General features: G+C 39.7%; 1 protein-coding gene across 4 annotated transcripts in view; it reads right to left on the bottom strand.

Annotated features, from left to right (window-relative positions):
- mipol1 (mirror-image polydactyly 1) overlaps positions 1 to 16368 on the bottom strand; it is a 94438-nt gene that overhangs the window by 4511 nt on the left and 73559 nt on the right. For all 4 annotated transcript variants that reach the window (XM_081347727.1, XM_081347729.1, XM_081347726.1 and 1 more), the window contains exon 13: positions 7245 to 7427. In XM_081347727.1, coding sequence (XP_081203853.1) covers positions 7245 to 7427 — 183 coding nt within the window. The remainder of the gene's footprint in view (positions 1 to 7244; positions 7428 to 16368) is intronic.

Below are 16368 nucleotides of genomic sequence, written 5' to 3'. Positions count from 1 at the left end.
GCAGCCCATTTGTGGGCCGTCGGGCCAATGAAAAGGTCCTTTGTGTGCTTCTCATGGCCAAATTTGATTCAGCAGGTCATTAGACATTCAGCTCAGCTCCTCCGTCAATGGGCCTGCAGGAACGGCACTCAGGTGCCACATTCTGGCCCGGCGCTGGGCTTCCTCCTCCCCTCGAGGCCGATCGCATCACCCCTGCATTCTTCTCACAGCCGTGCGACGAGGCCCACGTCAGAGCGGCTTCCCACAGGCCACCCGGAGCCCGGTGAGTGCAGGGCATCCATCTGAATGTCAGCTAGCGGTCAGGTGTGACCGGTGCTGTTCCCTTCGCCTACTGCAGACAATCCCAGTTATGTATGCACGTAGATGCTCACACTTATGTTATCCTTTGCTCTATAAGAAAAAATTGCAGTCACCTCAACCCTAACCATCATTATTGCGAGGACTCGGAGTAAAAGTTGTTCCAAATTCTGTCACATTTACTCACCCCATTATTTATTGGGGGACTTTTGAATAATATTTTTTGAATAATCTTCACATACTTTTGCATACAACTAATATTGCATATTCAACTAAATATTGTACCTTTAGGGCTTGTCACTGGGACTACCCTCAAGGGACATCTTTGTACCTTATTTACCCCTAAATGGTTCAGTAGTCCCGTAAGGTACACTATATTGGCAAAAGTATTGGGACATCCCTCCAAATCATTGAATTCAAGTGTTCCAATCACTTCCATGGCCTCAGTTGTATAAAATCAAGCACATTTGTGAAATAATGGGTCGCTCTCAGGAGCTCTGTGAATTTAAGCACGGTACCGTGATAGGTTGCCATCTGTGCAATAAGTCCATTCATAAAATTTCCTCACTACTAAATATTCCACGGTCAACTGTTAGTGGTATTATAACAAAGTGGAAGCAATAGGAAACAACAACAACTCAGCCAAGAAGTGATAGGCCACGTAAAATCACAGAGCGGGGTCAGTGCATGCTGAGGTGCATAGTGTACAGAAGTCTGCAACTTTCTGCAAAGTCAATAGCTACAGACCTCAAACTTTGTGTGGCCTTCAGAATAGCTCAAGAACAATGCGTAGAGAGCTTCATGGAATGGGTTTCTATGGCCAAGCAGCTGCATCCAAGCCTTACATCACCAAGTGCAATGCAAAGCGTCGGATGCAGTGGTGTAAAAACGTGTTCTCTGGAGTTACGAATCACGCTTCTCTGACTGGCAATCCGATGGACGAGTCTGGGTTTGGTGTTTGCCAGGAGAACGGTACTTGCCTGACTGCATTGTGCCAAGAGTAAAGTTTGGTGGCGGGGGATTGTGGTGTGGGGTTGTTTTTCAGGGGTTGGGCTTGGCCCCTTAGTTCCAGTGAAAGGAACTCTTAACGCTTCAGCATACCAAGACATTTTGGACAATTTTATGCTCCCAACTTTGTGGAAACAGTTTGAGGATGGCCCCTTCCTATTCCAACATGACTGCACACCAGTGCACAAAGCAAAGTCCATAAAGACATGGATGAGCGAGTTTGGTGTGGAGGAACTTGACTGGCTTGCACAGAGTCCTGACCTCATCCCGACAGAACACCTTAGGGATGAATAAGAGTGGAGACTGTGAGCCAGGCCTTCTCGTCCAACATCAGTGCCTGACCTCACAAATGCGCTTCTGGAAGAATGGTCGAAAATTCCCATTAACACACTCCTAAACCTTGTGGAAAGCCTTCCCAGAAGAGTTGAAGCTGTTATACATCGAGGAAAATAAGTATTTGAACACCCTGCTATTTTGCAAGTTCTCCCACTTAGAAATCATGGAGGTGTCTGAAATTGTCATCGTAGGTGCATGTCCACTGTGAGAGACATAATCTAAAAAAAAATCCAGAAATCACAATGCATGATTTTTTAACTATTTATTTGTATGATACAGCTGAAAATAAGTATTTGAACACCTGAGAAAATCAATGTTAATATTTGGTACAGTAGCCTTTGTCTGCAATTACAGAGGTCAAACGTTTCCTGTAGTTTTTCACCAGGTTTGCACACACTGCAGGAGGGATTTTGGCCCACTCTCCAACACTGATCTTCTCTAGATCAGTCAGGTTTCTGGGCTGTCGCTGAGAAACACGGAGTTTGAGCTCCCTCCAAAGATTCTCTATTGGGTTTAGGTCTGGAGACTGGCTAGGCCACGCCAGAACCTTGATATGCTTCTTACAGAGCCACTCCTTGGTTATCCTGGCTGTGTGCTTCGGGTCATTGTCATGTTGGAAGACCCAGCCTCGACCCATCTTCAATGCTCTAACTGAGGGAAGGAGGTTGTTCCCCAAAATCTCGCAATACATGGCCCCGGTCATCCTCTCCTTAATACAGTGTAGTCGCCCTGTCCCATGTGCAGAAAAACACCCCCAAAGCAGGATGCTACCACCCCCATGCTTCACAGTAGGAATGGTGTTCTTGGGATGGTACTCATCATTCTTCTTCCTCCAAACACGTTTAGTGGAATTATGACCAAAAAGTTATATTTTGGTCTCATCTGACCACATGACTTTCTCCCATGACTCCTCTGGATCATCCAAATGGTCATTGGCAAACTTAAGACTGGCCTTGACATGTGCTGGTTTAAGCAGGGGAACCTTCCTTGCCATGCATGATTTCAAACCATGACGTCTTAGGCTCAATCCCAATACTATTTTACCCCTACCCCTTCGCCTGCCCCTACCCCTTGAAACAGAGTGTCAAGGCGTAGGGGTGAAAATATTCCCCTAAGAAATGGGACACCACTACTACACCGTTACATGTCATTATACATCGTAGCTAGCGCCTACGTCACAGGAGATGCGCCAATATTTATCACAAACTTCCAAGATGCCGTCGTCAGCTGTAGTCTTGCGTGAGTTACAGCTATTTTTTTGCATCTTTCTTCTGAAGTTTGCAGAAAACAACGGAGATGATGATATCTTCGACACCTAATGCTGCGTTAACACCAAACGCGAATAGAGTGTCTGGCGCGAGTCATTTCAATGTTAAGACGCGTTTACGCGCGTCTGGAGGTCTTGCAGCGCGAATGAGGCGTTTAGCGCGGCGCGGTGGACGCGAATTTGCCTCATTCGCGCGTTTACTTCGCTTCAAACTTTTGCTTTTTACACGCGTCATATTGTTAACGAACTTTAACGATTTTTTTGCAACCGTTTCTTTGAAGAACATGACCGTAAACACTAGATTGAATGTGACATAAAGAAAATGATTATTGGCAGTCATGTTGCCTCTGTAGGCGGTGTATGCAGGTACATTTCTCATACCCCTTCATTTGAAGTGCGGTCCCGAAAAATCTTCGTTTCAAGGGCTATCTGGCCCTTCCCCTTACCCCAACCCCTCCAACCAAAAGAGAATTGAGACAGCCCTACCCCTTTACGGGAACGCGCTAAACGGAGGGGTAGGGCCAAGGGGTAGGGGCAAGGGGTGAATTGGGATTGAGCCTTAGTGTATTACCAACAGTAACCTTGGAAACGGTGGTCCCAGCTCTTTTCAGGTCATTGACCAGCTCCTCCTGTGTAGTTTTGGGCTGATTTCTCACCTTTCTTAGGATCATTGAGACCCCACGAGGTGAGATCTTGCATGGAGCCCCAGTCCAAGGGAGATTGACAGTCATGTTTAGCTTCTTCCATTTTCTAATGATTGCTCCAACAGTGGACCTTTTTTCACCAAGCTGCTTGGATTCTTACTGATTGTATGGGGTGGACAGGTGTCTTTATGCAGCTAACGACCTCAAACAGGTGCATCTAATTTAGGATAATAAATGGAGTGGAGGTGGACATTTTAAAGGCAGACTAACAGGTCTTTGAGGGTCAGAATTCTAGCTGATAGACAGGTGTTCAAATACTTATTTGCAGCTGTATCATACAAATAAATAGTTAAAAAATCATATATTGTGATTGCTGGATTTTTTTTTTTAGATAATGTCTCTCACAGTGGACATGTACCTACAGTACGATGACAATTTCAGACCCCTCCATGATTTCCAAGTGGGAGAACTTGCAAAATAGCAGGGTGTTCAAAAACTTATTTTCCTCACTGTAGCTGCAAAGGGTGGGCCATCTCCATATTAAACCCTATGGATCAGGAATGGGATGTCATTAAAGTTCATGTGCTTGTAAAGGCAGGCGTACCAAAACTTTTGGCAATATAGTGTGTATATTACTACTCTAAAGTACTAATATGCACCTTTTAAGGGTAGATCATGTACAAAGTTGTCCTTTTAAATATTCTGCCCCAGTGGCAAGCTGTTCTACAGCTAGAGACATAATTTTTGTTAAAAAAAAAGAAAATCTGACAGTGTACACAGATATCAAGCTCTTAGATAGACAAAAAAATATATCATTGCATAGCTTCAGAAGTCTTGGAATATGGCGCACAAGTCATACAGACTACTTTAATAATGCTGCTTTTGGAGCTTTACAGTGATGGTCACTATAAACTGCCCTTGTACAAAAACAGAGCTCTTCATAATTTCCTATATAATATATCCCATTCAACAACAACAACATATAGGCTTGAAACGACATGAGGTAGAGTAAATAATGACTGAATTTTGTCTTTGGGCGAAGTTTTCTTTTAAATGGACAGTTCACCAAAAATTGTGGACATTTATTCACTCTCACGTAGTTTAAAAAGCTGTTTGACTTCTGAGAAGAAAAATGTCTCAATGTTTTTTTTTGCCTATGCAATTATAGTCAGTTCAGTCAAAAAATATCTTTTGTGTTCCACAGAGGAGAGAAAGTCTTGAGGGTGAATAAATGATGAGAGAATTATCTTTTTTGGAATATTCCTTAAAAAAAATATTTGGCACTCAGAGCCTCAAGCAATCAATATAGCATGCTGATTCTCAGAATACATAACTGGGAACTTGTTAACTTCCAATAATACTACACAGAGTCTCTTCCAGTAGCCCTGCACAGGGGTGAAATGAGCAGTTGGACTCAAACGCTGATTACAGTAGTGACTCACACAGCTGAAGCTTGCACTGTGGACGCCACCTGGTCAGTACACAAACAAGCTACTCTGACACACACTTGCTGTCTAGGTAAGGACTGTAGCAACGGTCAAAGCAAAGAGCATTGTGGGATTTAGAGTTTCATGTTATGCGGCAGAGGCTGTGTGATCTTTCCTCTGCAAATGGAAACCCTTTTAGAGAGGCATGTGTAAACAGTGCACTAAAGTTCTCTCATTGTGATGTGGAGGTGGGGGGTTCTCTCTGTGTTTTGAGCACCCCCTCAGCTCAGCATCTCCACCCCCTTTGGTTAATTCATCATGTAAATAGATCAGCAGGCCGGCCTGTGTTTGCTTTGCGTGAGGAGCCCCCCATGTGAGCGAGACAAGAGGGAGAGAGAGAATATCTACCAGACAACCAGTTTTTATAAAAGTATATAACAGATCAGGAGACCAAGGAGACTGAGAGAACAGGCTTTAAGAACGTCCAGGTGCAGGAACATCTCCAAACAGGAAGAATTCACCTAAAAATTATTGAATGCAAAATGGTAATTTTTGAAGAATGTTCATGCTCTTTTCGTTGGAATGAAAGTGAGAAGGGAGAGACACTGTCAAGCTCCAAAAATTACCAAAACACTCAATACAAGTACCATAAAACGAGTCTAAATAAGTCATGTGGACTTCGGACATACTGTAGTGCACGAGTCATATGGACGACTTATGTAATGCTTTTTTGTCATTTGACAGCATCTATTCTGTACTCATTCACTGTTACTTTTTGGAAAAGAGCAGCATGAACATTCTCCATAAAATCTCTTTTTGTGTTTCACAGAAAAAAAGTCATACAAGTTTAAAAAGTGGAAATAATGAAGGGTTAGTACAAAATTGTCAATGAGTGAACTAACTTTTCTAAGAACCCAAATCAAAATAAATGAATTAAAAGTCAGTCTTAACAGTCTTCAGTGTCACATGATCCCTTAGAAATCATGATTTGGTGCTCAATTATTAATAATTGTCCTTACTATCAATGTTAGATACAGTTTTTGCTGTTAAATATTTTTGTGGATTTTTTTCAGGATTGTTTGATGAATAGAAAGAACAGTCTTGAAATGTCTTTCGCTTTAGATCTATTTAATATATATAGTGGGTAGTGTAATTTTACCAGCGTTGCCCAGCACGGCTATACCACACCATGTCCTTGCAAACCAAAACAAGTATACTACTACAGAAATGTCATGTTGGCGCGTTATTTAAGCAGACTTTGCTTCTCCAATGAGCATGAGCGGTACATGAGTGGAGCGTTCGCATAGAGACAGAGCGCATTTAGGCCACGCCCACACCCAGGGGGAAAACAAACCAACCGTCCCCATTGACTTTGCATTGCGAGAGGCTGCCTCCTTGTCATTTCTTGCTTCTAACAAAAGACAGAAAAATGCCTAAAAGCTGCTATGTGACAAGGTGTACAGCAAACAAGCTAAAAAAAACAGAAATAAGTTTTTATAGCTCTCGACCCCAAAAAACGAGTGTTTAGGACATAAAAGTGGATACAGGCAGTTGAGACAGAGCGTCACGTGTCTCATTACTCTGAGAACTAACGTACGCCCGCTGGAGGAGACCGTAATCGGCAACACAGGATAGTTTATCTTACAGAAATATAATATATAAAACAGACATTTGGATATTTGACTCACCAGTGACCAAATGTTTAACTTACTGCAGACGTAGTGTATTTTTAGTGCATACTGAGTGTCAGGATCCCACAATTTACCCATTCGTTCCAGCCTGTATCCACTTTTATGTCCTCAAACGCTCGTTTTTTGGGGTCGATAGCTTATGAAAACTTATTTCTGGGTTCCTTAGCTTGTTTGCTGTACACCTTGTCACACAGCAGCTTTTAGGCATTTTTCTGTCTTTTGTTAGAAGCAAGAAATGATAAGGAGGCAGCCTCTCGCAAAGCAAAGTCAATGGAGACGGTTGGTTTGTTTTCCCCCTTGGTGGGCGTGGTCTTCAGATTATGACGCGTTGCGCTCTGTCTCTATGGGCCGTGAGCAACTGAGCTCTGCACATACATAGAGAGGAATATTGAGCAGAGTCACACCATGCAGTGATAACGGCTAGAGCGAGAGTAAAACCTGAGCGATGAACACTGAGGGGCGGGGCATATATTTTAGGCTCATATTTTCGGTGGCCGAAATCTTAGTGCATCCCTAATATATATATATATATATAGTATATATTGTGACCAGCAGTGCACATGTCTGTACCCACCTCTGAACTTTCTCATTGGCCTCCCTCTCTCTTTCCTGGGCCAGACACAGTTGGGTCTGAGCGCTCTGATGATCTGATGTCAGCTGCTGCAGACGGTACAGCAGGGGCTGGATCTGGCTCTGACTCTGGTTTGAGGTGACCGGACTGTCCGGACAGGTCTCATCAGCCTGATGCTGCAGCACACTGAAAACACAAAAACAGTTTTGACAAGTGTAATTAGTGAAATAGTGAGTGATTAATTGGATGTGTCATCTTGGATGATTAAAAAAGAAGTGTACTTATGTCAGTATTGAAAAAAATCCTACCCAACCACTTGAATAATTAGTTTTTTATTATCATAATTGCAATTTAAAAAAAATGTGTTGCCTCATTACAATATAAAATGCATTATTTGCTTTAAACTATTAACACGTGTGTACCATATTTAAAGGGGTGGTTGATTATGATTTCACTTTTCTAACTTTAGTTAGTGTGTAATGTTGCTGTTCAAGCATAAACAACATCTGCAAAGTTACAACGCTCAAAGTTCAAAGCAAAGGGAGATATTTTATTTTACAGAAATAGCTTTTTAAGGACTATATCAAACGGCTGGTAGGGACTATACGAGCTACCTCCCGGTTTAGTGACTACATGAACCCTAAAATTTACATAAACCCCGCCCCTGTGAACAGCAGTCCATGTTGAGAAGAGGAAGAGTTGTTGTAGTCGAGCACATTTGTGAGTCTGCTCAAGCTGTCGCATTCGTCTTTTCACATTTATTGCAATACAGTACGAAACACAAATGCAATAGCATGTCACTCTGTAGGCATATTACAACAGTTCGCACACTAGCGATTTATAGACTACCATGAAAGAATATGCTAATCAATGACTTGAAGATAGTTAACTCCACATCAGCTACATAAATTCATCAACTAACCACCATTTAGAAACGTCCTGTTGCATTCACTTCTTCGAGTCTCTCCATCATTGTCCAACTTTGGTTTGAACATAAAAAGCAGAAGTTTCTGACATTTTAGTGCGTGTCTGAAAGAAAGCTCCGCCCTCTGTTGAGCAGCAGCTCATTTGCATTTAAAGGGACACACACGAAACGACGCATTTTTACTGACCCTCAAAAAGGGACAACTTTAACATGCTGTAAAAAAATATAAGTGGGGTATTTTTAGCTAAAACTTCCCATACACACACTGGGGACAACAGAGACTTATTTTACATTTTGTAAAAAGGGGCATTATACCACCCCTTTAAACATTAAAAGGGCTATATGTAAGACTTTTTTCAATTTTGTTATTGAGAGGAAAGCACGCAGCACATCTAACCGTCGATATGTATTATGCACATTTTCCTCTGCAATAAGTGGAAAAAAGTGGAACAAGTGCACAGATCATGCATAGTCCAAGCCAAACAGCAAAACAAACTCTTAAATCCTTCATCTACAATTTATCAACAAAACAAACATTCTGACAAATGCAGGGCCAAAATAGTTTGATTGTTAAATAATATTAACTAATATTAGCTGAATTTGTGACTTTACTTCCAGGTAATATCCATTTTAATCCATATAAAAAAAGAACAAACAACATATCTTTGTTGTCCATCACAAACTTCAATAGTTCTCCGGGAAAGACAATCGTCAAAATTACAAGAACAAGAACAATATAACGGCTGAGTGACGGTAGCATCAGGATCATGTTTCCATAAACCAGGAGGAGAAATGCCAAAGGTAAAATTTCTAACACAAATATGAAACTTGACCCAGACACAGAGAGAGCATGCTTGCAGTTTACCTGGAGGTGTGGAATCGTAACTCTATATCAATAGACACATCTAATATTCAAATGGAATGTCAGTACAAGAAACAATATCTGGGGCTAATAATTCCTCGGAATGTCAGCGGAATATATTAGCGCTCTCACAGCGCTGCATCCAACTGGAGGTGAAATTCAGACAGGTGTTTTTCAACGAGGCATGAGATAACGAAGGTGAAAATAAAAACAGAGGGGAGAAGGCCAAGAATGAGAGATTCATATCAGTCTAACTAACGAGTGTAGATTGTGCCAAGGAAACCCTGAGCTCCCAAGAACCATTCAATATGGAAATGTCACTAATTGTCAAATTGAGCTAACATAAAAACAAATCAACTTCTTGAGAAAAGAGAAGTTTTGAGGAATAAATATTTTACATAACGGTGCTTGCATGTGCAAAACAATGCCACCACAAAGGTATTTTGTTGCCAGCAACATCTGCACATGGCATTTACGGTTCAAGTGATTGTGCTCAAAAAAGCCAAACACTTTCATGCCAATGTGCAAAGATGGCAGCAAGCGTGTTGTTTGCTTTCAGAGCTGCATGCGCCAGTCAAACAATTGCCATTGGGATGAACAGAAATGCTACCAGACAACTTTCTCCAGGTATTATAAACTTCCTCGGTTGCTATGTGCTTGCTTACTGCACATCTAAGAGATTCGATCGTCCGTCAAACGAAAAGTAATTTCGCCTCCCCACAACAAGCCGCAAGACAGATATCATTTTCTGTGCTTAAAAACAGCTGTCAACAAACTGCAGAGGAATAATATGCTGTAATACGGCACAGAGAGCACGGGGATATCAATATCAGCTCTAAATAATGATGACACCTGCTCCTCTTTTCATTCAAGCAGAAACAAGATGAACGGCAGTTATAATGCAGATAGGTACACAGCGCTCACCTGCGACCACAGACATAAAGAAAACAACAGCGATATTAAGTGGGCATTCATTTTAGCTAGGGAAACAATGCATCTGGTACAATGCCCCGATTAGCCAATAATACAAAACGTCTGTCTGGCTCACATGCTTCCATGTGTCTAGTGACAGAGACATCATGATTGATTGCCAGTACCTTTTGTCTTTTAGCTTAGCCAATGTGTGTGTGTGTGTGTGCTGTTGCCCAACAGTCATACTACTCATTCAGTCTTGCTAATTAGTTCTTCCATGTCAGGTTCTTCCTTCCTTCCTTCCTTTATTTTTTTTTTTTTTGAGGTAATCAATTCTGATGTGATATTGATGGTCGAGAAAGTGATGTAAAGTTGTGTGCTTTGTTTAATTAAATGCAAACATATTGGGTACAAAGGTCCAATGACAGTGACAAACAAGGGCAGAGAAGCATTGCCACACTATGGATTATCTTATCTAAGCCCGCCTACCACTTCAGACACACAGCCGCTTCTCCGCTACACGGCTTTCCATCCTGGCCCCCACTTTATGAGAATCATTATAGTTGGATATATGACGTTCATGTCCTGCTCGGAGGAACTGAGATGCCAGTGTGATAGAGTTCCATAAATAGCCACACTGTAAAAAAATTTTATGATCAATAAGTTAGGACAACATGTGTTTTTACATTGGTGTAACTCATCAAAATAAGTTACACAATGTTATACAAGATTCAACTCATTTTAAGTCAGTTTAAAGGAGAACTCGGCAACTCTAGCGAACTCTAGTCACTTCTTCGCTGATTTTCCCTTTTGTTGTCGCATGTTTTCCCCACGAGCTCCCCCTACAGCTGTGGGGGGGCGTATATTTCACAACACAGTCGTAAAAAACTCACTTGCGGCGGCCTCCTCCCCCTATCTACCGCTGCTTATGTGCGTTTGTTTTGATCGGAGCAAGCCAACTGTATCGTGTGGAGCTTTGTCTACCGAGGTGGGTAATCTGGTAATACATCATACATGCGTGTGTGTTTATGTCGAATTGCCATAAAGCAATTTGTGTTTCGCGCTCGTTCTCGTTCTAGTTCTCGCTTCTCACGAGACTTCCAATTTCTATCTTGCCGGGACGGTAGTGAACAAGTTGCAAGGTTGGTTTTCCGCCTGGGAACGCTGGGGGGAGTGGGGAAAGTCACCAATATCACCAGAACAGGTTGTTTAACCATCCAAATGATTTCTAGACAGTTTTATTAAGTTAAAAAAGCTACCAAGTTCTCCTTTAATGTAATTTAGGTTGAAATTACTTAAAGGTGCAGTATGTGAGATTGACAGCTAGTGGTTGAAATGGGTACTGCAGTCCAAATTCAAAATATTGAAAAGTGTTGTTTCCCCCGCCCCCTCCTGCTCAGACTTGAAGAGGAACAGGAACGAGTGCAATTGACAATGGAATGTGAGGAGATTTACGTAGATGATTTGAGTTATTGATTTGTGATGAGTTGATATCGCGTTTTAATATGCTTCCGTTCATAGAGATTTTTAGATGGGTGCGGAGGTCGGGTAGAATCTACGATCTCTGACCCAGTTTGTTCGCTGGCTTCCATGGCTGCAATATGCTGTGTTTTCCGCCAACTGGCAACTTGTGGTGGCGAAATACTAATGGGTAAATTGACAACATGCGGTATCGCACAGATTAAAACAAAAACAGACATTCCGACACGGAACGCACATTTCAAAGTAAAATAACTGGCTGTAGAAATGTTTTTCAGAGAAACGAGTATGTGAAAATACATCAGCATGTTTCCTAAATATCTGCAAACATATTATGGTATTTTTATGCTTTAGTGCAGTTGAAAACGTACATACAGCCCCTTACCTACATCCAAGTTGATTGTACTTAACAATAAAAAAATAAGAATGTTTTACAGTGCACATAAACTCAACCTGTCTAGAACACAGTTATCTAAATAGATGCTGTGATGGATGTGCAAAATCATGTTTGACGACTACATGCATTTTATTGTTATATTCAGTGTTGGGAAAAGTTACTTATAAAAGTAATGCATTACAATATCGAGTTACTCCCTAAAAAAGTAACTAAGTAACAAGTTACTTTTTTTGGAAAGTAATGCGCTATGTTTCTTTTGCGTTACTTTTTCTCACCTGGGCTGGGCTTGCTTGTTTGTTTGTTTTCTAATGAAAAAAAAAAGTTGTAAATGCAAATGTTAAGGCCCCTTTACACTAAAAATAAAATGACACAGGAGAAGAAAGTTCAACACTCTTACTTCAGCAAAATAAAAACAAAAAATTAAACACAAATGGGATGTTTATCAAAAGTCATTTTTGCTTATTGTATATGGTTGAATGGAATCATCGAAGGTCAGCAGGCATTGGTTAATAAAGTGAGAGTAAATACATAAAGTATATTTGTGTTATTGAACAAATTTAATTATTGCATGTTTGCATAATATTCTGAGTTTGCATTTTACTGTTTTTATTCATTTTGAGGAAAACTGAATCTATTTTTGTGCAAGTGAGATGAGTAAATACATGCTCACATTTAGTCTAGAACTACAAAATTCTTCATGTTCACACGGCACACAACGCCTCTGCACTCACTCTCGATTTCTCTCAACATGGGGACAGGAGAGGTGATCGTCAATGACTGAGAAAACAAAATAACCTGTGTTACTTATTTGAAAAAGTAACTCAGATATTTTTTTGTAAATTTAAAATTAACACATTACTTGTTACTTGAAAAAAGTAATCGGATTGCATAACTCACGTTACTTGTAATTGTTGCACCTTCAATCTAAGTCAATGTTTTTTTTTCTTCAGATGTTTTATTGTCCACAAGGCAAAAATCTGTTTGAATAAGTGAATAAATTACAATACTGAGATTTCATTTACAAGATTAGGGGTTTGTTTAAATCACTAATCTTAAGTACACTAAAAATGGTCAGGAAAAAGTTTCCTTTAGAAATTGCTAGTAAGTTTTTAAAAATTTAAATCACAATTAATTACAAAGAAATGACAAGTAACATTGAATTAAACATGAAGTAGAAGTAGAAAGAATGAAATCGTATTTTCTTGTAAAAAAAAAACATCAGTAATCGTTCAAACTTTAACAAAAAACATTTTTTACAGTGTACTGTATGAGCAAAAGTAATAGTGACTCAGCAATAACCGCTAATAAAACAAATGCTTATAATTCAATGTATTCAAACAAACATACAGTATGCTACTCGTTTAACGTGGTGTGTGTTTCTCTAGTTATAAAGGCCGCCCGACAGGCAATCCGAGCAGTCTGTTAAACATTAACCAGAACCGTAAGATACCTGATCCCATGGGAGGGATCCCAACGAACCTGCCCTCTAACTCTACAGGCCAGTTAAACATTAACACTGCCACAAAATGCTATCAGATGGGAAATGTAAAATACCCTACTTAGAGTACTTATCTACAGGCAAAAAAAGTACATAGAGACCGCAACTAAGACAGAGACAGACGTCTATGGCAACCTGTGGTGGATATAAACTAACTAGCGTCCACATCCCTTTCAACCATTCCTCACACCAATCACTCATGCTGACAGCTGCTGATAAAGCCATGGTAGTTTCTACACCTCTCGTTCCCTCAATAAAAAAAACAGAAATATAAGACCACACCCAATGGTGAACAAAAACACCAAAGTTTTGATCACTCGCTAATGAATTTTTCGCTCTCTTTCATTTTTTCAATTTCTTGCGCTGAGCCTGGGCAGGAACGCTGCTGTGCGTTTGGATAAAGGAGCCACTGCTTGCCGGGAGGGGTTCCACGCAATCTACAAAATGTATTTTGCTGCACAGAACGGCAAAGACGGCTAATGCAGTGGACGCAGTTTGCTCTGTTTTGGGGATAAAGTCTGTTAATGCCACAGGCATTATAAATATCACATAAATTCAAAGTTTCCATCTAGCTATGTGGCATAACTACTGGTGTTATCAACATCCAAGGATTTCTCAGAAATAAGTCATTTCAGTCCAATGGGCGGGGGTTTGAATGAAAAGGGGGAAAACATAAGAAGAATGGAAATAAACGCCACTGAAAAATAATCAGTTCGCTGAGAGATGAATGATTAGAAATCTCTGTAAAGGTCAGACAATTTGCTGCTATGTTACCTCATAAATAAAGTTAATAATAAACATAAATATCAAATACCAAAATGAGAGAGAGACTCCGCAATAGACTGGCTCAAATCTGTTTATACATGTGTACTGTCCATACACAGTACAAAAGTTTATGTACAGTACGATTTTTTTGTTTTAAATAAATGAATACTTTCGTTCTGTAATGACACTGAAGACTGAGATAATGATGCTGGGGATAATGATCAGCTATGCCATATATATATATATCTATATCTATATATATATATATATACTTTTGTAATAAATATGACCATATAAAAGTATATAATGCAATACATATTAGCATTAACAATAGGAGGTAATGTTCATGTAATACGAATCCATAGTAAGATTTATTTATGGATTTCTTCTAACTTCATAAAATATAAAAATATGACATCATAATAAATGATATAATGAAATGTGTTGATGTTTTGATGTACATATTAAAGTTTGTTGTTTTATGCATGCAGGTCAGTTTTGGACAATCCATTTGCCTATTCACAAAACAAAAAAATGAAATCGAGCTCTTTGGCTTGCACTGTAGTGAAAGAGTATTGGAAAAAGAGAGCTCATGTATGTGTACGCTGTATCTGCTAATGACTATTGAGCTGTTGACAGGTTGATCTGTTAGCATGTGTGATAATGAGTGATCACTGGGGAGTTGGGTCGTATTGGGTGTTAATACATGTCTATCCAGCGCTGCCTCCTTCCTGGCTGACGCTCAAACAAAGCACCTTAAACTCACAGTCTAACCTCTCCTTCACCGGCCGGCCAATGATAACCTATTAAAACAACCCACCCCAAGTGAACAAAATTGCCTAAGTGTTTCTCTTCATCAGAGGGGAGCGTTGCACTATTCGGAGCAGGCTCTATCAGAGCCAGAGGTTCACACTGCAGACGTTTTTTTCTACCACCCGATTCTCTCTCTCATCTGTTCACTGCCCTTTCATGTGACATAGACTGTCTGTTATCCTAAAAGACACAATGGAGGTGGTCGGGCAATCCTGAGAGCAAACACACGCAGTCATACTCTGGCCTTTGTTGGGCCTGGAGGATTCTCCTTTTAAAGGTTCAGCGCTGAAACCACATTGGCAGGGGCTGCGGACCAGCGCTGGACACCCTGACGCTCACACAATGCAGATTGTCTGGGGAAATACAAAGTGTTCCTTCTCCTCCTCCTGCTGGGACAGACAAAAAGACTACAAGAGTGAGAACTCTTCTCAGATTAAGTGAGTTTGGGTGTGTAGTACCAAACTGAGTCAGCTGAGCACCATATACACACATCAAAAGAGGTATATTTGATTCTGCGGAGATTAAAAAGTTCCTCAGAACATTAACGATTATTCAGATAAGCAAGTTAGTTTCTGGATAATTTTTAAAGAACTAGAAAATAGTTAAAAGGGCCGTAAAACATTTGGTAACCCTTTATGGTTCAATTTGTTAATATTAGTTAATGTATTAGGTATCATGAATTAACAATGAACAATACTGTTACAGTTTTTATTGATTTTGTGTCCGGTAAGATTTTATAAAGAAATAAATTATTTTATTCGGAAAGGATACATTAAATGGATCAAAAGTGACAGTAAAGACATTTATAACATTACAAAGATTTCCATTAAGTTAATGCTTCTTTTGAACTTTCTATTCCAAATTCTATTTCTATTTCTATAACAAATATTAAGTGGCACAACTGTTTTCAAAATTGATAATAATAAGAATATTTTCTTGAAAATATATTCAATGGTAAAAATGTTTTGCAATATTACTGTGTTTTTCATCAAATAAATGCAGCTTTTGAACAGTACTCTATCATTGCTCATTGGTAATTTATGTTTGTCCATAAAACATTGACTAATGTTAATTTATTCAATTTAAAATGTTAAAAATGTATTAGAATATGCATTAATTAACAATAATTGATAAACATGAACTTAAATGAATAAATGCTGGGTCACTTCAGATTCTCACCAATTTTTAACTACAATTTTTGCCCCTCAATCTCCTATTTACTGCTTATTAATAGTTAGTAAGGTAGTTGTAAATTTAGGTATTGGGTAGGATTAAACCATGTAGAATATGGTCATGCAGAATAAGGCAATGATATGTGTTTTATAAGTACTAATAAACCGCCAATATCCTAGTAAAAATGCATGCTAATAAGCAACTAGTTAACAGTGAGAATTGGACCTAAACTACAGTGTTACCGAATGCTGTAATAAACTAAAAGACATACTTAACAAATCTTATTTTAAATTGTTACCAAAA

Source organism: Scardinius erythrophthalmus (assembly GCF_964197995.2).
Source record: "Scardinius erythrophthalmus genome assembly, chromosome: 19".
Lineage (NCBI taxonomy): Eukaryota > Metazoa > Chordata > Actinopteri > Cypriniformes > Leuciscidae > Scardinius > Scardinius erythrophthalmus.
Note: the sequence above shows the minus strand (reverse complement) of the source record. Positions and strands in the feature narration are given on the sequence as shown.